Source organism: Meles meles, chromosome X (genome assembly GCF_922984935.1).
Source record: "Meles meles chromosome X, mMelMel3.1 paternal haplotype, whole genome shotgun sequence".
Lineage (NCBI taxonomy): Eukaryota > Metazoa > Chordata > Mammalia > Carnivora > Mustelidae > Meles > Meles meles.
The window spans coordinates 104,813,715-104,839,019 of record NC_060087.1 but is presented as its reverse complement, the minus strand read 5'-3'; the positions used below and the strand labels follow the sequence as shown (position 1 = coordinate 104,839,019).

General features: G+C 41.4%; 1 protein-coding gene across 5 annotated transcripts in view; it reads right to left on the bottom strand.

The window, feature by feature from the left end:
* Window positions 1-25,305, bottom strand: part of GRIA3 (glutamate ionotropic receptor AMPA type subunit 3) — a 291,350-nt gene that overhangs the window by 207,091 nt on the left and 58,954 nt on the right. For all 5 annotated transcript variants that reach the window (XM_045995279.1, XM_045995280.1, XM_045995278.1 and 2 more), the window contains one exon: window positions 10,499-10,738. In XM_045995279.1, the coding sequence (XP_045851235.1) occupies window positions 10,499-10,738 (240 nt within the window). The remainder of the gene's footprint in view (window positions 1-10,498; window positions 10,739-25,305) is intronic.

Sequence of the window (25,305 nt, the reverse complement as noted above, 5' to 3'; positions counted from 1 at the left end):
CTGAGAAAGCCCGCTGAGGCAGTTAGCACCAGAGAATTAATCAGATCGTTTGTGGAGTCGACAAAGCAGGATAGCAGCCGACACTGGAAACTTATTGACAGGAAAGGATCCAGAAGATGGGGAGGAATGTAGTCTATGTTAGGGCCCCCACTTTCCTCCTGAATGAAGGTGCTCCATAGAGATTGGGAAGGGGGAAAGCTGGGTGGGGGGTGCTGTGGGGAGAGAGGAGGTCAGGGTGGAGCTTGCTCCAGCTTAACCTCCCACTCATATCCTGTCTTCCTTGCTTCCGTTCACTTTTCTGCTAAAGCATCTTGTGTAGAGGTGCTGATGCCAAACAGTGTGTTTGACTGCAAGAGAGAGGGAGAGAGCACTGTTGATTTTGTTGCAAATTGTACTTTTGCTACAGGATTAGTTGGGGGGGGGTGGAATTATGCCAGTATTTTCCCTCCCTCCTTTTGTTTACTGCCTATTTTCAAACAGCTCTGTAATTGCTTTCCATTTAGAAAAAGGACATTGTTTCTTTTTTTGGTTTTTCTTTTAATTGTGCTTCTTGCCCTGAGCTCTGACGTTTGGGAGCATTGATGGGAGTGCCATGTTGTTTTGGTTCTAGATACCAGGTTGGCCTTAGCAATCAAGGCAAGGTCATTGCTAGTTGGGTGGTGGACTTAGAAAAATGTCTAACTTCTTCTGTTGAGCCTTGCCTGATGTGTCCATCTAGCCTATTGTGAACTCTTTCTTATTTGGATTCCCATGGTACTTCAAATCTGTACTACACAATCTAGCTATGGCCTTATGCTGTTTTACCCTTATCTTTATTTCATGTGCATTAATCTTATCCTGTCTCGCTGACCATAATAGAAGCTCTTCAAAGCCAAAGGCTCTACCTCCTATTGAACCTGCTAGCTCTTAACACCAATCTAGGCACAGTAAGAGAGACTCAGTAAATGCTAGATTGGTTCACTGACAACCCCTTGAGGAGTTTCTGCAACCATCTGTCCTTTGACTCTGCTGCTACCATGACACTCGATATTTCGTTCCAGATAATTCTTTTGGGGGTGGGTACTGTCCTGTGTGCTGTAGGATGTTTAGCAGCATTCCTGGCCTCTCCCCACTATTGAAAATGTCTCTAGACAGGGCCAAATGTCCCTGCGGGAGGCCAAATCACCTTCTCTCCCCACTGAGGATCACTGTTCTATTATGATAATAAAATAAAAAGAGGTAAAATTTATTGAGCACATTACTATGTCCAGCTTGGTGCTAAAGACAGTACATACATTCTTTTGCTTAACCTCCACAGCACTCCTGCCCAGGTTTTGTTTTCTAAAGGGGCTCCAGGGGACGAATCTTAAAACCGCAGTTGTAGGTCTACACCACACAGTCTCTCTCTTCCCCAAAGGAACATTTAGAAGAGCCTTCTCAAGGACCTCTCAGGCTCCACTCTGAATTTACAGAATACATCAGCTAACCCTCAATAGTGTCAGGACCACCCACTCATCAAAAACTAGATATTCAGTTTAGTGAGGGTTAATTCCTCAAGGAGCTGGATGAAAAGCAATGGAAGGTCAGAGCAAAAGCAACCCTGCCAGCTGTCACCTCCTTTCTTCAGAGATGTGAATCCCATTCCAAACAGCTAATGCATGGTAGGGGGGCTGGAGATTTATTTCTTTTGTTCTTATGATGGCATTTAAGCTCAGGAAGCAGAATTTCGAGCTAGCCCACCGAAGTGTCATTCCTGCCCTAAATCCTGACTTGCTGCCTTGCAAACAATGCAATTAGTCACAAGAGGGACAGGGCAAAAGAAGGTAGATAAACTGGTACAAATTTGTCCTTCTGTGTCTGTGTGTTGTGGCGGCGGGGGGAGGGTGATGACTTGAAGCACATCTCCCAATGGTCACACCATCTCTGAATATGAAGGATAACCCAAAAGAAAAGATTTGACAGTTTAGCTTACTGTGTCTCTGGAGAGGAATGGATCTCTGGCTGTGAAGTCAATTCAACCTCAAATTCACTGCTACCAAGGAGTTAATGATACATTAAAATTAGTCATGTTGTCTGATGGAGAAATATTCTACTTATGGAAAATACCTTTATAGGAAAACTGCCTTTCTGAGGCTGAGCTGGAAATATTACAGTAAACAGGATCTAATCACAGCGAAGCCTTTTTTCAGCTTTGCGTGACAACTGTAAAATATGACAGTATTTATTAATAGTCGCTGCAGTCTAATCTGTAGCTCTCGAGAGCTACAGCAAAATATGTTAAGCCACTAAGAGAACAATTTCCACAGTAACTAATATTCAGCTTTTGAAAGGGTAGTTTAATGTCTTGTGATTTTTTTTTTCCCCTACTGATGGTTCAACCCTAGGAACAAGCTACTAAGCTAATAACCTTTGTGGAGAGGAAGTGTTTAAATGATAATTTATTTCAAGAGCTGACAACAAATTGCTCTGCACTTTCTCTTTTTATGCCCCAAAGCAGTCAAGGATGTGCAAATCGAAGCATTAAAAAATATGACAGCTTCGGTATTTTCATTTTCAATGAAATGCTCATTACAGACATATGTGTGGTCTTTTATTCACAGTCCAGTCCAAAGAGTCATTCACTGTTATTATTGCGCAGGCTCTCAAGATGCTCTCACAGTTGAGGACTCATCGCAATAGATTAGGCAGGCCGCAGAAGCTACCAAATGTCTCAAGTACTGTCAACCCCGATTATTGCCACTCAAACAGGGGAATTTAGTGTCTGTCTCTCACAGCATAACATACTCTCTGGGCCTTCCTAATTTATTCAGATGTAAAAAGTAGCTTGAATTTCAATAAAAACTCTCTTGGCTTTGCTTTTCCCAGAAGGCAAATGGACATGACTAGAATTGGAGCCATCTGTTACCTTCGCACATCTTTTACTCGGTTCTTAAAGTGGAGGAGAAAAAAAAAATCCACGATAGTCTGTTCTTTATCCTTTTTTCTTTTTCTTTTTCTTCCTTTTTCTCTTCTCTTCTCTTTTCTTTTCTTACATCAAGTTACCTGAAACCATTTTCTTCACGTTCCTGCCAAGTAACCATGGTAGAACCTGTCATCTGTCTCTCCTTGCTTTCTTCTTCTCCAGGCAAAAATGGCACCATAGTGATGAGGACCTGCAGGTTCAGATCTTTCTCTGCTCTGGGAACTGCTTCTGACCTAGAGAGGAATCTCTGAGTTCACTTTGCCTCAGAGCCATGTCCCACAGCACTCAAAGGGTTTGAGCCACAGACAGCCGGCTCACCCCCTTCCCACCTGGCTGCATTTGCTATTTTTACTACTCATTTGCCCCTTAACGTGGATTTTAAAAAACGATTTTATTTATTTATTTATTTATTTATTTATTTATTTGTCAGAGAGGTAGAGCAAGAGAAAGAGAGAGAGAGAGCACAAGCAGGAGGGAGCAGTAGAGGGAGAGGGAGAAGCAGTCTCTCCGCTGAACAGGGAGCCTGAGGTGGGGCTCAACCCCAGGACCCTGGGATCTTGACCTGAGCCAAAGGCAGACGCTTAACAATTGAGCCACCCAGGCACCACTTAACCTGGATTTTTGATCTGCTGTCTATCTGGAATCTTGGAACTCCGGGACCACGACTTCTGGTGTTCATTTGTGGACACCAGGCTTTATGAAGGAAATTGAACCCTGGACTATATCCATCGGAGGACACCTAGGATAAGGAGCGTTGAGGTAACAGGTATTTTTGAAGAATGGCTGAAAGAAGGACTAAGGGAAGAGGTAGTAGAAGTTTTCACATGTTAGAAGTGTGGGAGGCAGTGTTATTGCAGCAAACAGCATGCATAGACTGTGAATGTGGCAGACCTGGGTTGAAATTCTGGTTTTGTTGCTTTGGCACACTGAGCTGTGTGATCCTAGGAGTCATAATTCAGCATTTTGTGCCTTGGTTTCCTCAGTTGTAAAGATAAGGGTTGCCACGTGGATTCAGTATGGTAATCCAAAAACTCATGGCCTAGTGCATAGGAAGTGCTTGTAAAAAATGGCAGCTGCTCTTATCCAATAGCTTTATCTTATGATAAAATGAGGCCAATAATAGGGATTTATTGATTTGTGCCACTGATTGGTACTGGGATGTGTATGTGTGTGCCTGCATGCCTGTGTGTGTGTGTGTAAAAAGGGAAAGGAAAGCAGGAAGAAGGGAGGGAGGGAAAGCAAGAGAGAAACAGAGACAGAAACATAGAGGGGAGACAGATTCTGCACTTTATTTGGGAATGTAGAGCTGGATGGGAGGGATGAAGCCAGGTTGTGTAAGTAGGTGGTAAACAACAACATACAGGAAGGTGTGTGGCATTGAACCCAGTCAATCCGAAAACACTCCTGTGAGGAAGGGCCCCCTTCTCCTTCTCTGGGGGGAATCTCTTTACGTCTTAAGCCCTCATGCTCTTCAAGCATTTTCCCATCTTCCTTGCTATCTGGCGACATTTTTAATCTTTCACAAGATGTCTGCTCTAATGAATGCACATGTCATTATTGGATGAGGGAACAGTTGGGTTAAAAATTAATTTTTTCCAGGCCCCTGAGATAAATCACTGTTACAGCAACAGGATTGTGAACTCTTTAAGGCAGCAGCTAATTCTGTCTTTCTTAAATACTACCAGTGGCCCGGCACAAGCTAGTACTAGAAAAGGCCCAATAATTGCTTGGTGACCGATGGACTACCTGTTGCCACCACCCATGTTTCAGCCCCAACTTTCTAGAGCAAATAGAAAGGTCTTTTAGAAGACTGTTGACTTCCAGAGAGTGACTTGGGAACTGAGTAGGGAGTTTCAGATTGAGAATGGGAAACAGCAGGAGTTTATTGAACACTGGCAAGAAGGTAGGGACTAGTTGCCTCAAAGGGCACTTAGAACTATTATCTCATTATCTAAGCTGAGAGCTGCAGCCTGGGCCAGAACCTTTCATCTCTGTGGGCTGTGCCCATTGAAGGCAAGGAGAGTTGTCAGTGGCACGAGAGAGTCTGGCTGCAGTTCTCAAGTGTGTTGCTGTTCTGGGGGAAATGTTAGCACCACAGAGAACTAGGTCACTTATACCCAAAAAACAGGTCTAACAGAAAACTGGAAGAGGTGGCCACGTTTCAGACCAATAATACCTCCCTGGCATAGCTTTAGGACTTTCTGTGTGGGAAGGTGTGTGGGCAAGAGGCCTCCCCAACTGGACTTGTGGTGCCAGCAGCAGAAAGCCATGCTTTGGATTAAGGTTCAATGCCACAGAATGCCCTTACCTGACTAGAAATTTCTTCCCTGGATGCACTAACACATCACATCATTAACAGCCATAGAGAAATTAGCATGAGTACATTGGTCAGCTGAAGTGTTGTCACTTGCTAGAGAAAGTCTAATGGTCAGCTGAAGTGTTATCACTTGCAGAGAGAGTCTATTAATCAGTGGAAACAAAATGTGGGACAGAAAAGTTTCTATGGAGGTGCAGAGGCAGTTTGGGACAGAGAGATCAAGGCTTTGTTCCTACCAGGGAGGGCAGGTGTAGACAAATGACAGAGTGGGGAACCCTAGGTAAATAAAAAAGGGATGTCGGTAAAGAGGAGAGGGTAGAGAGGGGCAGATATCTCACTTAGTCAACCTCATAGTTTTTCCAAGAAATGAATTTCTCTGTATACAGCACCAAGAGCAGAATTTTCAACTTTGTATTAATGAAGCTACATGGTATTTTGGTAACAAAGCAAAGTGAAGACTGCAAACAGAAAACCAGACCTTTCTGGGCAGACAGAAATCCATGTGTAGCCAAGAAAGCCTTGAAATCCATTTGCTGTTTATAACTTCAGAGGCAATGTTATCTTGATTGTGCCACAAAGCTTTTAAATGACTTCAACTGTACAACCCATTTCTCAGCTTCTCATTTACCCCTGCCCTCATACAGTAGAATCACATCATTTGTATATTTAGCTTACTTGAATGAAATATTCCCTTCTCTCTCTCTATTTTCCATTTCTCTTATGTAATTAAAATATTCTAAAATTTGATTTCATGGTTGTAATTTCTCCAAAATGTTTATTATGAAAGCAATAGATTATTGTAGAAAATGAGGAAATACACAATAGATGCTTTATTGAATATTTTAAAGAACTGTACCTCATGGTTTGATTTACAAACTGGATTCACTTTCTCCCCTCTTTCTTCCCTTCCCATCTTCTTTCTTCCTTCTCTTCCCTCCTTCCCGGTTCCTCCCTCCCTCCCTCCCCACCTCCATTTCCTTCCTTCCTTCCCTGCTTTGTGTGTTTCTCTCTCTCTTTCAGTCCAACAACAAAATTGGTCATGGGCTTACTCTTGAATAACCAGTAATGGCATTGGAAAAACACTAAATATGTCCCCAGGCCCATGCTATGTACCACTGCAGACACAAAGTATAAATCTAGGTGCTAACCAATTATTTGTTATCACACTGGAGAGAGGGGCTTGGGAAGGTATATAGCAGACCCAGTGAAATAACAATGGAGAACAATTATGTTAAGTGCCAAGTGAGTGACATGGACAAAAGGGTCCTGTGGGTGTTCAGAAGTAGGCAGGATATTTGCTCCTCAAAACTTTTCTCCTCCTGCTCAGTCACCTTAGTGAACAGAGTTATCATTTTGCCCAGTCCCTCAAGCCAAAAGTCTACCAGTCATCCATGAAGCCTTCTTCTCCCTCATATCCCACAGTCAACCTGTCCTGAGTTCTGTTGATTCTGTGTCCAAAATGTATTTCAATTCCATCCACTTTTTTCCATCTCCAGCCTAGTCTAAGCTCCCATAATTTCTCACCTAGATAACCATGGTGGCCTTTTCATTGGCTTTACTTCTTTTGTTCTTGCACCACATTCCATTCTCTACAGAAACTTAGATCATGTGATTCCCCTGTTCAGAATCCTCCAAAGACCTCCCACTGAAGTTAGAATAAAATTCATACTCCTTACCATGGTTCCTTTTTATTCTCTATGGCTATCCTCTGCCTCCTGTCTACCTCTACAGTCTCATCTCAGGCCACTCTCAACCTCCTCACTCCCCTTTACCCACACTTACCTTCTTTCATTTCCTCAAATATACCAAACTTCTCGGCTACAGGGCCTTTGCACTTGCTATTTCCATTCCTTGAATCTCTTTCCCTCTATTCTTCACATGGCTGTCCCTTCTAATCCATTATTTCTCAGCTTAAATGCCCCTTCTCAATGAGGCTATCACTGAGAATCTTTTTAAAATTAGGTCCTATCCATTAAGATAGGTGCAGAAATCATGTCTATGGTCTAACACTAACTGACTGACTAAATGAATGAATGAGTGACAATGAACTGGAGTGGCCAGAGATGGCTACATTGGAGAGGTAGAGTTTGAGGTATGTTTTGAAAAATGGAAGGACCGACAAGATTTTCTAATCAAGATGGAGAGAATTCTGGGTAGTAGTAGAAGTGAAGTTGCTGAGACCAAGGATAGTTCTGGCACATTTGGGCAACAGTGGAAAATGGGAGCTGCATGGGACACTTCGGTGACTCAGTCGGTTAAGCGTCTGCTCTGGTCATGATCCCAGGATCCTGGGATCAAGTCCTGAATTGGGCTCCTTGCTCTGTGAGGAGCCTGCTTCTCCTTCTTCCTGCTGCTCCCCCTGCTTGTGCTTGCTCATGTGCTCTCTCGCTAACAAATAAATAAATAAAATCTTAAAAAAAGAAAGGAAATGGGAGCTGGCTGCAGTGGAATGTTCTCATTAGGTAACATAAGGACAACAGGTTTGTTAGTTGGCTGAGGCATAATTATGTTGAGTCTTGAAGAATACACTACATTTTTTCCCCAAGTGTGGGCTATATAAGCCATTGGGAATACGAGAACAGGGTCCTGGTTCAGTGTTTTAAGGTTTTCAGAGGAGGAAGTTAGTGTAAACGTTTATAGAAAGTAGTTCTTAAGCAGACCAGATCAGTCCTACCAGCTAAATGACTGTAGAGAAAAAATTATAAATATGCATGAGTAAGAAAGGATTCTTTTGGCTCTTAGACCACAGAACTGTCCAAACTATTTAGTGAGATGATTTGAGAAAAGAGACAGGGATGAGAAACAGACCTAGATGGACTTTTGCTTCCTTTACTCCAATTGACAGCTAATGGGTGAAGAAAGGCCATGGGAGGTGAGGAGAAAACACATGAGATGTATCTTCTGCTTTTGAATAGATTAGAGGTTACAGTATTAACAAAACTGGTATTTAGTTTACAACAGTTTTCAGAGAAACTGCCTGCTTTACAAACTTCCATTCTGAAATTTAGATTATTACACACTGGAATATACAATATACAATACACAGAAATAGGCTAATTCATCCTCAGTGTTTGAAAGAAAATGAAATGCACTAGAATTTAGCAAACTGTGGATTAGAATGTTGAAACTATTTTTTTATCCTTGTCAGGCAAGGCTCTGTGTGAACACACAACACTCCTTCCATTCTGCCCTTGGTTCATCTCTTTTCCCCTTCTCCAAACCATACCTCCCTCTTCTCTTGCAATCTACAACTTCATCTAGCTTAGATCATCTAGCTTAGATCATTTATCCAAGCTTCTCAGAAAACTCTACTTTGCTGGGGTGCTACCTTTTCACAATTCTTAGAGCAATTAGAGTCTATAGTGTGGCATTCAACTTGATAGTGTTCCATGTTGTTCATGAATGGTTTCATCAATGTTCTTTTCTGTCCACCCCCATTAGAACTGTATTATATAAGCATCTGAAACACACCATTGGGGGTTGGTAACAACTTTTAAAATTGCTTGACTTATGAACTAATAATATATGAGTTAGGATTAGCAGCAAGATACAAAGTGTTCTGTGTCTGGTATAATATCTCAAAAAATCATAGAATGTTACATTAAGACGAGAAGCACCTTAGGAGAAGAGACAAGGCCAAGAGAGCTTCAGTGCATTAGTCAAGGTCTGAGAGCTCATTAAATGGCAGAGTTTGAACTAGAACTCAGGTCTCTTGCTTTGGGTTCATGATAGCTATAATATTTTAGAAGTAATTTGGGGAACCTGGGTGGCTCAGTGGATTAATCGGTGGCCTTCAGCTCACGTCATGATCCCAGGGTCCTGGGAATGAGCCCCGCATCAGGTTCCCTGCCCAATGGAGAACATGCTTCTCCCTCTCCCTCTCCCTCTGCCTGCTGCTCTACCTACTTGTGTTCTCTAACTCTCTGTCAAATAAATAAATAAAACTTAAAAAAAAAGAAGTAAGTACCATAGGCAAATACAGGGAGTTCTTTGGGTTTCCAAAAAAAAAAAAAACCAAAATGGTCTTTCAAGTTAAGTTACCTAGAAAAGACCTCTTCAGGTAACACTCAGGCAGACAGGCCTTCCATTTGTTCCCTCCTTCTCTGAGTCAGAAAGAATCATTCCCAGGCTACAGGCAGAGTTACAGGCAAACAAATGATAAAGTAACATTATTTTTTGGAATCTTATGGTGATAGGATCCTTTGATTTTACTGAGGAACCCCTCAAAGATAACTGGGCTTTCGAGGAGGCTATTTGGCTGAATTATAATGCATTATACAATTAACAAATACACGTAACTGTATGCTATTTAGAATCAGACCCTTAATATCTGAGATTGTTTCAATAGAATGTGTCTTCAATATATTATCTTACTATTAGAAAAAACATCCATTCCCAAAGCCCAGTTTAGTTACTCTCCGCTCATTATTTCCATCAGATAATTGTTGAGGCCCTGTAAGCTGAATACTTAATGTGATCTAGCAGAACAAGCCCTAGAAGCAGGAGATATTGACACTAGTCCCAGCTCTGTGGTTAAATGGCTGAGTGAAAAAGCACATTCTTCTTGGGCTTTAGTTTTTGCATCTTTGAAATGGGGACAATTACATTCAATGATAGGATTAATTTTCTGAAACTTTCCAGCTTAGGCCTCTCTCTATTTTGGATGAAGTTGCTTTTACTTTGTGCATTGTAGACCACTTAAATTATTTTGAGGAGAGAGGGTTCTTTTTCAACAACAGTGACTCAGCCAGGAGAGTCCCAACACTCTTTCCATGGCTGGGGGTGAGAGGACGTATTTAGTTTGAAAAATTAAATTCTAATATGACCATTGCATTGATGTTTTGGGGTCTTAATTTAAATTCACTTTGAATTTAAATACAGTTTAAAAGAGTATTAGATTGTATTTACTTAAAGAGAAGGGAACAAACATGAGTTGAGGAGGGTTGAACAGCACTGTTACATGAATATTAAAAGAGGAGAGCAGATGGGCACCTGGGTGACTCAGTGGGTTAAGCCTCTGCCTTCAGCTCAGGTCATGATCTCAGGGTCCTGGGATCGAGTCCCGCATCAGGCTCTCTGCTTGGCAGGGAGCCTGCTTCCTCCTCTCTCTCTCTCTCTGCTTGCCTCTCTGCCTACTTGTGATCTCTCTCTGTCAAATAAATAAATAAATAAAATCTTTAAAAAAAAGTTTTAATAAAAAAAAAACAAAAACAAAGAGGAGAGCAGACGCCTCTTCTTACCTCTTTCTGTGTCGTAGAGGTACACAAACTTCTCCCACTTGTAGTGACCCAGCAGACTCAGAATGGCGCCTTTCAAGGCTGGGCGCATCTGGATGACAAACTGCACATCTGCATCAGTGGGGAAGCTGGGCGTCACAAAGGATGTGTGCAGGGCCCCACAGAAGGAGGTCAGAGTGTTCATTGACATCTGGTCATAGAATCCAAAGATGGCATATACCCCTCTTGAGAACTGGGAGCAGACTGCAATGAGAAAGACAGCAAGACATTTCAATAGCCCCATGGTCCCTTGCTGCAGATTATAGGGTTGGAAAACAATGGATAGTTAGGCTTGGGCTCTAAAGGACATGCCTCAAAGGAAAATCAAGATCTCTGAAATCTCTAGAAGCCCTTGAAAGCCCAGTTACCCAGCAAGTAAAGCGGAAGGGAAGAATTTATTTGATAGAGTTGCATGTTTTCTATGTATAGCATGAGCAAGAAACTAGGAAAATTCAGGAAAAAAGAGGTGAAGTTTGCCTCACCCTTTTTCTGCAACCCTTTCAGCTCACCCACAAGGCACTTGGTGTTCTTGTACTTCTGCCATAGCTGCCCTGTGATCTTTTAGTGTACCCATGCCCCCATCAATGTACCATTATCTTGTGTCCCACCCCTTCAGTGCTTTTTCCACTAGATGACAATAAGGACTGATGACTTAGACAAATTGCTAATATGTCTGCTAGGAAATGTGTTACTCCTCTTAGGTTACATACTGCTTTAACCATAGCTATGTCATGATTAAGACCCTTAATGAAGGCTACTAATGGAGGTTTCAGATTCTGGGCAGGCCATTGGAAGGACTGGCCTTTCGGTGCCCAGGGAGTCACATGAGGTAGGTGTAATTGGCAAAGTTCTATTTTGTTCCTTTGGCGTTTCTCTTCCAGATCTATCAGCTCATACATAGAACTTTTATGTCCTTCATTTCAAAGTGGGCCACACTACCACATTTTCCCTCTTCTTGCCCAGATGAGCTTAAAAAATGTGAACCAATTTCAATATTAGCTTAAGTAGAACATAATTAGCAAAGCAAATCAGCTACAACAACACCGTGTGGTGCATTCCCAAACCAAGTGGAAATGATCTTTAGATTATCTGCTCTACTGCTCCCTTCCATTCATGCGAAGCAGACAGAACAGGCAGCTGATAATGTGGTGTGATTTAAGGAATCCTGCGTGGCCTCCCTTATCTGCTAGGAAGCAACTGTTAGGCTTACTTCTTTAGGTTTAGAGTGTTGAAAAAAACTCTATGGTTTGGGAGTCTGGGACACCTGGGTGGCTCAGTGGATTAAGCATCTGACTCTTGATTTGGTTCAGGTCATGATCTCAGGCTCGTGAGATCAAGTCCCATGGCAGGCTCTGCACTGGACTTGGAGCCTGCTTAAAATTCCCTCTCTCTCCCCTTCAGCCTCTCCTGCCCCTTTCTCTCTCTCTCTCTCTCTCTCTCTCAAAGTAAAGATGAATTAACATATCCTATGTCCAGTTAGACACCAGGGAGGGTGTATAAACAAACAGATAAGTTTGAGAAGGAAGGGTGAATCAGAGAAGAGGATGTAAAGTGTCTGGAGTCTTTCCTGAGATGAGGAAGAGTAAAGGCATTGGGCACTAAAAAGAAGGAAGGTGTTGAATATAGGAGGGAGACAAGTGGAAAACCCATTTAATTCATTCTTGATCTGATTGTGAGAAACAGAGAGTTCTCAATATCTATGGGATCTTGCTTTCCCTGCAAGTATGTATGTATGTATGTATGTATTTATAACAATAATTTATTATTATTTCTCATGTTTTTGTGAGTTGGTTAGGTTTATCTGGGGAGATTTTGCTTGAACTCTCCTCTGTAGTTGCAGTAGATGGTGTCTGGGACTGTCTGGGGCTTTAGGTATCTGGAGGCTTAACTGGGTCCCTGCATTCTATTTAAACCTGTTATTGATAAGGGCTGTCCCCCTTTGTTAGCCACACTCATTAGTCATTGGCTTATTAAAAGTGATTATTAAAAGTGATTACCTGTCATTAAGGCTCTCCATCAGGGAAGACCATAGCCTCCAACTTGAGGAACTCTAAGTGACCCCCCAAAGACAGGCATAAAATAGGTCTTTATATTAAAAGGAGAAAACCAATTAGAGAAACAAATCTGGGGCACTTCATGACAGGGGACCAAAAGAAGTGTTCAGAAACAAAAAACAAGAAGCAGGATGCCACTTTGCCTTGGTTATCACCAAGGAAGATGCTAAGGAAGGTCAGTTCCCAAATTAATCCTGTAAATAGAGAGTTTTGCAGTACCAGGTCAGATCTTAGCTGGTGCTCATAATGTTCTATATAAAACTGACAACAGGGGCAACTGGGTGGCTCAGTGGGTTAAAGCCTCTGCCTTCAGCTCAGGTCATGATCCCAGGCTCCTGGGATTGAGCCCCGCATTGGACTCTCTGCTCAGCAGGGAGCCTGCTTCCCCATCTCTCTCTGCCTGTCTCTCCACCTACTTGTGATCTCTGTCTGTCAAATAAATAAAATATTTTAAAAAAACCTGACAACAATAATGATAATAGCCATTGAGTGCTTAGTATGTACCAGGCATTATGCTAAGTACTATACAAATATCCAATATTCCCAACAACCTCATGGTGTATTGCTAATATTTCTATATAATGGGTGAGAATTCTGAGATAAAATGTCCTGTGTCTTGAGTGGAGGAGCCAGGATTTGAACTGGACTCTAAAACTCATACTCCCTGGGATGCAAATCCAATAATGACATTAAAGAGTAGTTATTGGCCCAAATGAGATGGGGAAAGATTTAGTAAGTAAAAAAGAGGACTCTGTAGGCCTCAAGTTCATACGTATACTAAATAATTATTTGTTTTTTAAAAGTATTTTATTTATTTGTCAGAGGGAGAGAGAGTGTCAAGCAGAAGGAATAGCCGGCTCCCTGCTGAGCAAGGAGGGGCAAAGGGAGAGGGAGAAGCAGGCTCCCCTGGACTCAATCCCAGGACTCTGGGATCAGGATCTGAGCCAAAGGCAGACACTTAACTGACTGAGGTATCCAGGTGTCCCCAAGAATTATTTCTTATTGACCTGAAATTCAAATTTAAGGATCATGTATTTTTTCTGGCAACAAGCAATCATGGCCCTTCAGTGAACATTATTCAGGAGTTAGTTGGTAATTCCTGGATCCATATCAACTAGCATGCAAGGCCCAAGATAAGGATCCATGAACCCCAGACAAAAATAATCTTGTGGGGAAATGCAATGTATTTCCAATGAGGAAAACTCCAATCTGACTAAATTATGGACAATAATTGAGGGTTGGGGTGAATTAACTTGAAGAGAGGCAAACTTACGGCTGTGATCCACTTAGAGTTTTAAAAAGCCCTTGACATTGGAAGGAAACAAAATAAAAGTATGTTATGGAAGTGAGATTCTGGCCAATAAAAAAATATTGCATTACTCTTATAATCATTGTTTTTGAACCTCAAGGGCACAGAATTAATCATTACTAGGTTAGATATGAACTTTTCATACTTATGACATTTATTTATTTATGAACACTGGTAGTGAACACCCATAAAACCATCACCCAACCCAAGAACTATAACATTACTGAGAATTTTATTTTTGCCTTCCTCTTCCCCTCTATTTTACCCCCCCCACCCCCATTTGGACATCCTCCTGGCTCTCCCTCATAACTATCCTGAATTTTGTGTTTATCATTACCTTGGTCTTTTAAGACATACACACACACACACACACACACACACACACCCCTAAGCAATATAATGTTATTTTTGCTTGTTTTAAAACTTTAAAAGGGAATCATACTGAATATGTGAAAACCAGACTCCAGGAAGGAATGCCCAGTTATAGGAGTTCAGCCTATGTATGATGATAAGCAGAATGAGAAAAAGGGGGACCTTATACAAATGTACTAGTAAGCAGGTGTGAGGGAACCAAGTTGTGGTCATCTAAAGGTATTTAGCAGTATTACAGATCAGCAGTAATCCTCAGGGAACACTAGGCTACTGTGGTCCAACAGGCAGACACGTGGTGGTGGGCATCAGCAAAAACAATGTTGAGAGAAAATCAGTAAATGTTCTATTCCCTTCTTATATAACAGAAGTGCAGCTGCCCTGCACATACAGTTGTGCATAGTTAACCTTGCTCTATCTCGACATATATAAGTAATGTAAGTAGAAAACCCAATGAGGGGAGAATTAAAGAGTACACGTAACTTGATGAGCACTGAGTAATGTACAGAATTATTAAATCACTGTATTGTAAACCTGAAACTAATGTAACACTGCATGTTAACCATACTGAAATTAAAATAAAAAACTTAATAACAAAGGAAAAAAGGTCAAGGCAACTGCCAAGTGAGGACAGGGTTAACCACCTCTGAGAGAAGCCGGGGCACAGGGGACCTGTGAATGGCCTCTCACAGCAGATCCCTGGGCCCATTCCTGGCTATAGAAAGTAAGGCTGAATGGAACGTTGTGCTGACTCAAAGGACAGTGTTCTTGTCTTCAGACTCTGAGAAAGTTTGAGCTAAAAGGAACTAAACACTATTTTATTCAGTGATTTTTTTTAAGCATAGCTTTTCATGTGGAGTCATTTCTCCAAATGAAATTTTATGTGGAAAAGTCCAACATATAAAAGGGATAAAGTAAAGCACTTCTGATTCAACAGAGTTCCACTGTTGCCTCCCTATCATAAAGAAACTGTGACACAAAGAGAGGAAGTGTCTTGCACAAGGTCACACAATGAATTATGAACTAGTTTCTCAGAAAAGCTGTATCAGCATCTCTACACCATCTCTACTCCGGAGCTATGTAGGGCAGCATGGGTCAGAATTTGCCCGGCATGAAAGTGACTTACCCTCAATGCCTAGCTCTCAGCATAGATGGTTCCACCAGGGGTTTCCCATGACTCAGCTGCTGGCAGCTTCCCTCACCTCCCTCTAGCCCCAAATACCAACAATGAGATCGGGTGGCAGATTGGTGATCTTTTGGGACTCATGATTGTCTTTGGTAGTGTCTGTTATCTTTATCTGAATCCTTAATGAACGACACCCACTAGTTTTTCTCAGAAGACGAGTCCTTGGTAAAATTATAATGGAAGAAATCACTATCTTGGCAATCTTTTGAAGCAGTGAAGTACAGAAGAAAGGGTAACAGTTTCCCCGACAGTCAGACCTTGGTTTCAATCACCGCCCTGCCAGTCTTAAACTGCATGGTTTCGTAGTTATTTAACCTCTCTGAGCCTCAGTATAGGACAGTGATTACATGGGCAGGTTCTGAAGTTAGGCTGTATAGTTTGAAATACTCAGGTGATCCCTTATTGGACAAGTTACTTAATATCTCTGGGCTTCCAACCCAGTTTCTTCATCTGTAAAACTGGGATAATAATAGTGCCTGTCTCAGCATTGGTTGTGAAAGCTAAAATGAGTTTAGTTACGGGAAGCCATCTGTAACAGTGCCTGGCACAAAACAGATAATTAATGCTAGCTATTTATTCATGCAACAAAATCTACTGAGCATCTATTATGTGCCAAGCATTGTTATAGGTATTGGAAGATACAGGAGAGAAAAAAAAAGATCTTGTCCTCTAGGAGCTTACATACTAGTGAGGGGAAAACACCATAATGAATGAGATGAATAAAATATGATGTCTCAATTGTAAGTGTTGGTTTGGGTTACTGTCATGAGGTAAAGAATGAATGAAATGGTACATGGAAAATATTTACAGTGCCTAACATATAACTTGGGGACCAAATAGTTCCTTCTCTGCTTCTTTCCTCTTTCTAGCTCTTTCTGGCATACTTTCCTCTGTTAACCCCATCAGGTTATCCTTCCCACAGAAACCACCGCTTGCAATGTCACACTGATTACCCAGGTAAGAATAGCTTTTTTTCTCTTTCCCTTCCTCTATACATTTTGTGAGCGCTCTTTCCTATTCTAATTCCTAGAGAGTAATGGTTTAATAAAGAAACCGTTCTAATTTGACTTGAGAATGCACTGTTGTCCTCTGACTCTTTCCTTCCCTACATAATGCCTTTGTGCTGCTAAAATGCTGTCTCTTCTTGGGACTTCTGTGTTTATCCAGTAGGAAATATCTTGGTTGTCTGTTTCCTAACGGTGCCCATCTCCATTTCTTCCTACTAGCAGAACATCAAATTCTTGTTGAAGATGCTGTTTCTGACTACATCCTGGATTCCTGGGGACTCTAGTATAGCTCCCGGCTGTGTTCCCTTCAATGGTGAGTGACAAGCAAGGCTGGAGTCAGCTGTCATGCTTTTATTTATAGTCCCCAAGTCTATAGGGTCTGGACAGGTATTGTTAATGTACAATGTAGCAGCTAATTATACCACCCATATTCCAAAAGGCATCATTACAAAAATGTCAAACAACTTGATTACCCCAAAGATCAGAATAGCAATATTGCATATCATTTACAGAACACTTTTCATAGCCTTATGAATCAGGGGGTAAAAAGCAAACTGAAGTCTCTTGCTGACTTAATGATCACATTTGAAGCAAGCAGGAAGAAGAAAAATACAGCTCTGAAGGAACCGATAGAGATATATCACAAGAAAGTTCTCCAGGTAATACCACAGTACTGTGAATTCCAGGGGAACAAAGAAACAGAGATGCAAGGGCCTTAAGAGATCATATAGTTGTGCTTTTTTTTTTTTTTTTAGGTTTTATGTATTTATTTGAGAGAGAGAGAGAGAGAACAATAACAAGCGGGAGGAGGGGCAGAGGAAGAGGGCGAAGCAGGGGCCCCGCTGAGCAGGATGTGGGGCTCTGTCCCAGGACCCTGGGATCATGACCTGAGCCCAAGGCAGATGCTTAGCTGACTGAGCCACCCAGGTACCCCTCGTTGTGCTTTCTAAAGCTGTAGTTTTGGTCCATAGTGAGTTTCCAGTCTGGTGAAATATTTTCACCAGTTTGTGTGTGTGTGGGGGGGGGTGTTGGAGTAAGGTTGACAACTGTCCTTTTTTAGGAAGCACAGTTCTTTTCTTTATATCCTTTCTGTTTTCCATTCTGTATGTAGTCCTTTCTCTTCTGAAATGATGATGATGATGTTAATGAGAAATGGTGTGTGTTTGTGCATGTGTGTGTGTGCATGCATACATACATACATACATACATACATATATATTCGGTCTGTGTGGTAGACTGAATAATGTCCTCCCAAAAGATGTCCATGTCTTAATCCTCCAAATCTGTGAATTAGGTTACATGGTGAAGTGGAGTTAAGGTTGCAGATTAAATTAAGTTTGCTAATCAGTTGACCTTAAAATAGTGAGATTATCCCAGATTACCTGATTGGCTCAAGATAATGACGAGGGTCCTTAGATGTAGAAGAATGGGGCAAAAAAGGCCACAGAAGAGTCAATATCAGAGTGATGTTATATGAGAAAGACTTGACCAGCCATTGCTAGCTTTGAAATTGGAGAGGACTATGAGCTAAGGAATGTGGGCAGAGTCTCAGAGTTGGGAAAGGCAAGAAAAGATTCTCCCTTCCAGCTGCCAGACAAGAATGCAGCCCTACTGAGTGCAGCTTGGTGAGATTCCTTATCAGCAGACCTACAGAACTGGAAGATAATAAACTTGTGCTATTTTAAGCCACAAAATTTGTGGTTATTTGTTACAGCAGTAAGTAGAAAACTAATATACTTAACAGAGCAAAATTGAAGTTGATAACTCTAGATCAACCTATACTCCACTCACCCTCCCCCCTTAAAATATTATTGATAAGAGAAGTCCAAGTTTGGAAACTAACGATCTTAGTCCAATTTCTGATTCAGGACAGGAACCAGCTGCCTTGAGGTCATGTTGTCACTCCCTAAATACCTCTGGTGACAAGGGAGCTCATTACTCATAAGTGGCCCTTTACTTGCTGGGTAGCTCTGATGACTGTAGAGCTCTTCTTTAAATTGAACCTAACTCTGCCTGTTGGGGCTCTTGAGCGCTACATGATACACTGAACTCCAATTCTGTATGACCTCAACTTTGTTTTATAGGAAGCTCAAAAGTACAACTGCTGTACTCAGGAGATCATAATGGCTATTAGCTATTCAAGCTTGTGCATTTAGTGTCTCTATGCTGCCCTCTTCATGTCAGGCTAAAAATTTGCTAAAAGATCCCACCTCCCCCTTGATCCCTGCCACCTCCATAAATGATCTTCCTAACTCCTTTTCTGTCGTCACTCATGATGAGATGATGAGGACCTTGCAGCCCTCTGCATATGCAGCCTAGTTTCTGCTCCCCTCATTCTACTGAACCTGTTCTCTCAAGTTTATAGTCAGGAAGGGTAGATATTTTGGGCTCTTCTAAGCTCACCATGCAAGCAGATACCTCCCTGGTCTTGCTCTTAAATTGGTTATTTGTGTTTAAGTTGAGGATGTAGGAGTGGGTGAACTAGAAAAGATGGAGATGGTGGGGTAGTTGTGGGATAGTAGCCAGCTCATACATTCCCTGGGTTCATATAGATCAGCCTTCTCCTCCCCACCAAACACCCTTTGGTCTTGGGTTCTAGTAACCACAGTGGGTGCTTATAGGGTACCAGAGGCAGAACAAGGTGTCAGCCCCATTCTCCAGCTGATGATTCCATGGTTTAATTACCATCTTTGGGTTAATTCCCTTGAACATTTTGTTCAGCTCTCAGGAGTACACTGCCTTCCGACAGTCTAACTAGTTATTTTTGCAATTACATGGCATGTATCTAAATGCTGGCAAAGAAAACATTCATTATCAACATTTGATCCTACTTGAATATAACGGCTTGCAAATGCAGGAATTAACATATGAACACATGTATTTTGGAAAATCCATTTTGCAACTGTAAGAGCAAACCACCCTTCCATAGCAGCATCAGAAATGGCAGGAGAGATGTTGAGTTGGGTTGCGATAAGGGGGTGATTTTAGGCCCTTCTATAGCAAGACAGTATGGTTAAGCATTGGAGCTGAGGAGTTTTAAATTCTTTTGCTTGTTCATTAATTAATTTACTCATTTGCCAAATAAAATTTTGAGTTCCTAGTGTGACAAACATGGTCTAGAGGCTGGGATACCATAGTGAGCAAAACAGACAGGTTCTTCGTCCTCACGGTACTTAAGGTTTAGTATTGGCAGCAAATATTAATAAAATAATTATACCAATCTGTGTTTATCATGGTCTTAGTACTAAGAAGGGAAGGTATTAGGGTGCTATGAGACTATGTGACAAGGTGACTTTAATTTAGGTCAGGGAAAATTTATCTGAGGACTTGACATTTGAGCTGACACTTCAGAGAGTAGAAGAGCATCTGGTGCCAAGAGAACAGCACTTGCTAAGGCTCTGAGGGAGGACAACATTGGATGCACTGAGGCACTGAAAGAAGATTAGCCTGGCTGGAGTATGGCCAGAAAAGAGGAGGATGCAAGATGAGTCTGGTAGGAGGTAGGGGCCCAATAGCAGAAGACCTTCAAGGATCCTGAGAAGGAATTTAGATTTCATTCTAAGGGCTATGAGAAGAAATCTTGGAAGGATCATGGGTATTCCATGAGCTGATTTATATTTCAGAAATTTTTATCTGGCTGCTATTTGACAGTGGATTTAAGTAAAGGGGCATCTGTGAAAGCAGGGAGAACATTTGGAATGTTATTTCTGTAGTCTCTGTGAGAGGGAACAATAGTTTGGATTTAAGTTGTGGCCATGGAGGTGGAGTGATCTGGCATTTTTTACTGAGTTCAAATTAATGGTTGAACAGCCTTGAGATAGTTACTTAAACTATCCAAACCTTATTTCTATACCTGTAACAACTGGGATAATCATTTCTGCCCCATAACATTGTTGTGCCTATTAAATGAATATGCTCCAAGTGCTTAGGACTCTCATATAAGACTGTGCTCAATTGATAAAATGGTATCTGCTATTAATATTATATTAAAGAATTATTTTTTAAAAGAATTTAAAGAATTATTTTTAAATTTTTTAAAGAATTTAAAAATTCTTTTAAAGAATTATTTATTTATTTTAGGGAGAGAGATAGCACATGGTGGGGGGGGGTAGAGGAAGAGGGAAAGAAAATGTCAAGCAGACTCCCGCTGAGTGCAGAGCCCAATGTGGGGTTCAATCTCATGACCCTGAGCCCAAACCAAGCGTTGGCAACTCAACCGACTGCACCATCCAGGTACCCCACTAATATTACTTTTAAAATTATTCCTTAGTGCTTCTGCACTGAGATGGGTTTTTATATGGTTCAGCCACTAACTTGCTGTGTGATCTTGGGTCAGTTACCTCACCAGGCTTTAGGCCTGTCATTTGTAAGCCAGCAGAACTAACACTTGCCCTACCCACATCAAAAGGATGTGCGGAAAATAAATGGAAATAATAGTTGAGACTCTCCTTTGAAAAATTATAAAAGCTGCTATCTGAGTGTCAGTGAGAAAGTATTTGGTTCTTGACTCTCAGTAATCAATCCCCACAACAAAGAACTCAACAGAATCATCATTCTTCCCAGCCTCAGTCTCTGGCATTCACCTGCATTATCTCTACCAGTCATCTAAAGTAGTCAGGGTTGTGTCTTGACTTGCAACTCATTTTACATGGGTTTTAGCACAATTCTTAATTGAAAAACTAACTGATCCAGTGATCCAGTCAGTCAATGAAACAATTTCTAAAGCTGGGCAGGAAACTGATGAACCTTTATGATGCCTTCAAATCAGCCTTAAGATCTGTTATGGACTGGTAAGAGCATCAAATTTGATATTGTAGCATATAGCATTTAAAAGCCATTTTCTTTAATTAAGCACCCCGTGCTGGGAAGAAAGATGAGCTGAGTCCCTAAACAAAAATTATTCTTAAAAGTTAATTAATGGTTGTCTTGTCTCCTGTATGCTTGAAAGGCTTCATAATTCAAAACAGAACAATATAAACATAATAAAATGTTTAGTCCCATTGTCAGTTGGGAAGGTATACTCTTACTTCCCACTGTGTTTGGATTCCTCAATATCACATTCTTTTTATTGAGTGTAATGGCCTAGGTCACCCCCTCCAGCTCCTTAACAGTGCCACAATCTCCTCTGTAATTTGACTTAGAGGTAGGCATTCAATCTCCTCTTGAACACTTCTGGATGACAGTGAGCTCACTGCTTCCCAAAGCAGCTCATTCTACTTTGGGGCAGCTCTAATGATTAGAAATGTCTTTATTACAGTGAGCGCAAATCTTGCCTCTGTAACTTTCACCACCTATGGTTGCCTCTTTTTTCCTGAAGCTCACAGAAAATGCCTATTCCCTGTTGTAATGGAAGGCCTTCAACCATCTGAAGATACACATCCTACTTGTGTACTTCTATGTGCCTTCTCTTCTTCAGGCTAATCACCCCCAGCATGTCAGATGTATGTCATAGATCCCAGGCTTTCAATTCTGCCCATCTTCCCCTTGATGTGTTTCAGTTTATTAAATGTCATTCTTAAAAATTTGGTGCCCAGGACTGAGCATTGTACTGGAAATGAGGTTGAACCCACCCAGAAGGCAGGAGACTCCTATTTTGAACTAGACATCTTATATATCTATCAGTGCTGCCTAGAATGACATTGATTTTTTTTTTTACCTTTCTACTATCAAATTGGGGTATACTCCTACTTTGTGGTCTTGAATTTATATCCCAGGTATCTCGTTAAAGACTTCTGCCAAGCCAGGCTTCTCCCAACGTTGCATATGTGCTGTTGATGTATCTATATCTGTATCTGTATCTGCATCTGCATATCTATATCTATATCTGTATCTATGTCAATATACCTAAGCTAAATGACTTTATTGGTAATTTTTAACCCTTTAAAATGTCCTCATGATTTTGACCCAGGCTTTTAACAAGTTTGGTTAATGAGTTTATTAGCTATTAGTCCCAGTTACTTGATGTCTACAAATTTGATCAGCCTGCTTTGGGTATCATTATCCAAGTTATTGACAAAGTGCTGAAGAGGACAGGGTCAAGGACAGAATTATTTGCAAGGCTACTTCATTTTTCACCCTGACACTTTCCAGGATGACAACAACTAGGTAATAAATACTCTGGCTAGAGTTCTTTGGTCTGCTCCAATGTGTCTTTAATATACCTGTGGTTTAGGTGATACAAATGATCTTTAATATTGACCATTGTTCTTCAGACATGTTCACAGGTCTACCTTTCAGAGAAAAAAAAAGTAACTGGAATGATTTTCTTCTTTCCTGGTATCATCACCCTTGATCCTGTATCTTTACCATTTTTCATTGAGTCTTAAATGGAGGAAGTGAAAAAAGAAGAGGATGCTGAGAGGAGACAGAAAAGTGCTTTCTGGTAAAGAATGAACTACCAGAAGAACTGGGAAGCTGTTCTTTCCACCCTCCAACTCAAGCAGTCTGTCGTTACCTAAGGTCAAAAACCTGATTCATTGCCTTTTGTGGTCAGGAAGCAAATGGCCTACCCATTTTACATTGTGGAATAATTGATATCTGATTAGCGCCTAGAGTCCATGGTCCTTAGCATCCCTGCCTGCTAGTAGACTTCAAAGAAACTATAAGCAGACTTACAAAATTGCCCAAATGCAATCCTGGTGAAAAGTAACTATTGAAAAGCCATATTTACAGTACCCAGGATTGGTGGTTATACAAAAATTTCAACCTATTGCTGTTTGAAAAGTCTGTATGACCTCAGTTCCCTCAAATATGTTCTACCAGCCTGGAGAACAAAGATCCTGTTTTGGCTTTAGGAAAAAAAGGTTTAAATTAAAGGCATTTTTTTCTAAGTCAAATTCAACTAGTTGGAGTTCTGAAAATAATTCCCCATTCTAGGTTTGGGAGACTCAGGGTCTGTGCAGAACTTTGTGCCAAAGATGTCCATTAAGAGGTGTTTGTCTTGTCAAACACAGAGCTTACATTCAGGCAAACATCAGTATCCCTTGCAGGACATTACAAGGTCTGGTTACCCTCTATTTTTCTTAAGATTTATTTATTTACTTGGTGGGGGAGGGGCAAAGGCAGAGGGAGAAAGAGAATCCTCAAGCAGATTCCCTGCTGAGTGTGGAGACTGACCCAGGGCCCTGAGATCATGACAGGAGCCAAAACCAAGAGTCGGACACTTAACTGACTGAGCCACTCAGGTGCCCCAGCTACCCTCTATTTTAAAAATTCTTTGATTAGGAACTGCAGCTACTCTAGTTCAAATTTGAGAACAAGAGCCTCAGAAACGAGCTTCCGTAAGTCCTCCCATACTGCTTTGCCTTAAAAAAAAAAGTGCATCTTTCTGTCTTTTTTTCCCAAGATTTTATTTATTTACTTGACAGAGAGATAGTGGAAGAGGGAACACGAGCAGGGGGAGTGGGAGAGGGAGAAACAGGCTTCCCGCTGAGCAGGGAGACCAATGCGGGGCTCCATCCCAGGACCCTGGGATCATGACCTAAACTGAAGGCAAACACTCAACGACTGAGCCACCCAGGTGCCCAAGGACATCTCTTGAAAGAGACGACAGATCTTGAGGCTTATATAGAAAGAGATCCAGCTTTTTAACAAGGGCGCCAACAAAATGTACTTACTCAAAATGTGTTTTCTATATCTAGTGATCATCTGGATCTGGGTCGTCTGATCTGGTAGCCACTGGCCACATGTGACTATTTGAATTAAAATTAGTTGATGTTAAATAAAATTAAAGATTCAATTTCTCAGTGACATTGTACACATTTTGAATGCCACATGCATCAGAAAGTGCAACATGGTACATTTCCATCCTCACAGAGAGTGCTGGTGTAAGTAGGTCCTATTCAAGTTACCTCCTGTGCCTACCCAACTAAATATGTTTCATTTTAAGTCAACCAGAACTTCGTCCTTACTCTCTTCTAGGCGCTGTACTAGCTACTTTCATACTTTTTTTTTTGATTGAGTATGGTGTTGTTTAATGTTTCATGGAAATAGCTAATGGGTAGGCAGAGTAAGTAGTTGCCTTGTAGTGTTTGAAAGTCCCAAGAAAGCCTTCTTGCTTTTGATTGTCTTCTCCACTGACTACTACAAAGTTTGAAATACCCACCTCTATTAGCCAGGATGGTGCTATTCCCTGTCAGGTGACAAATGCAGCCCGGAAGTGCAACATGTGGTTGGTGTCACTCATGAGCATGTCAGTATGGAGTGGTTTGCCAGGTGAATTCTGAGAACCAGGCACAGAGGGAATAGGACACCTATCAGATACATTTTGAGAGCCGGTGGTGGGAATTAGGAAAGATCTGAATTCATGATCTTCTACCACAGTGCCTCTCCATATGAGGGCACCACAGTCTAGCACCCTTCTGCCACCTGAAGGCAGTGTTGGATGTTATGACTGCAGAGATGATGGGGAGGGGTAAAGCTGGTGACAATATACCACATCAGCACTGCTATTTGCTAAAGGTAGATTCTGGTCTTCCTTGTGTTTCGATCAGACATGATCAAGGCTGTTCAAATAGCCTCTAACTTGTGTATGTCATTTCAGCAGGTATTTTCATTCAACATTTATCAGACAGTCCTAAGTACTATGTGGGATGGTGAGCATAGTACTCCACGCTCATAGTACTCCATGATCAACAGGGAATCTGCTTGAGGATTCTCTCTCTCCCTCTGCCTTTGTCCCTCCCCCCCTCAAGTACATAGAGACATAGAGTGCTACTTTCCTGTTCCCGTTCCTATCACCTCCTACTATTCAGAGCTAGCCCAGTGACAGCCACACCTCTCCTTTCCTAAGCCCCACTTTTCTCTGCTCTCTCTCCTTTACCTGGAACTCATCTTCCCCATTATTA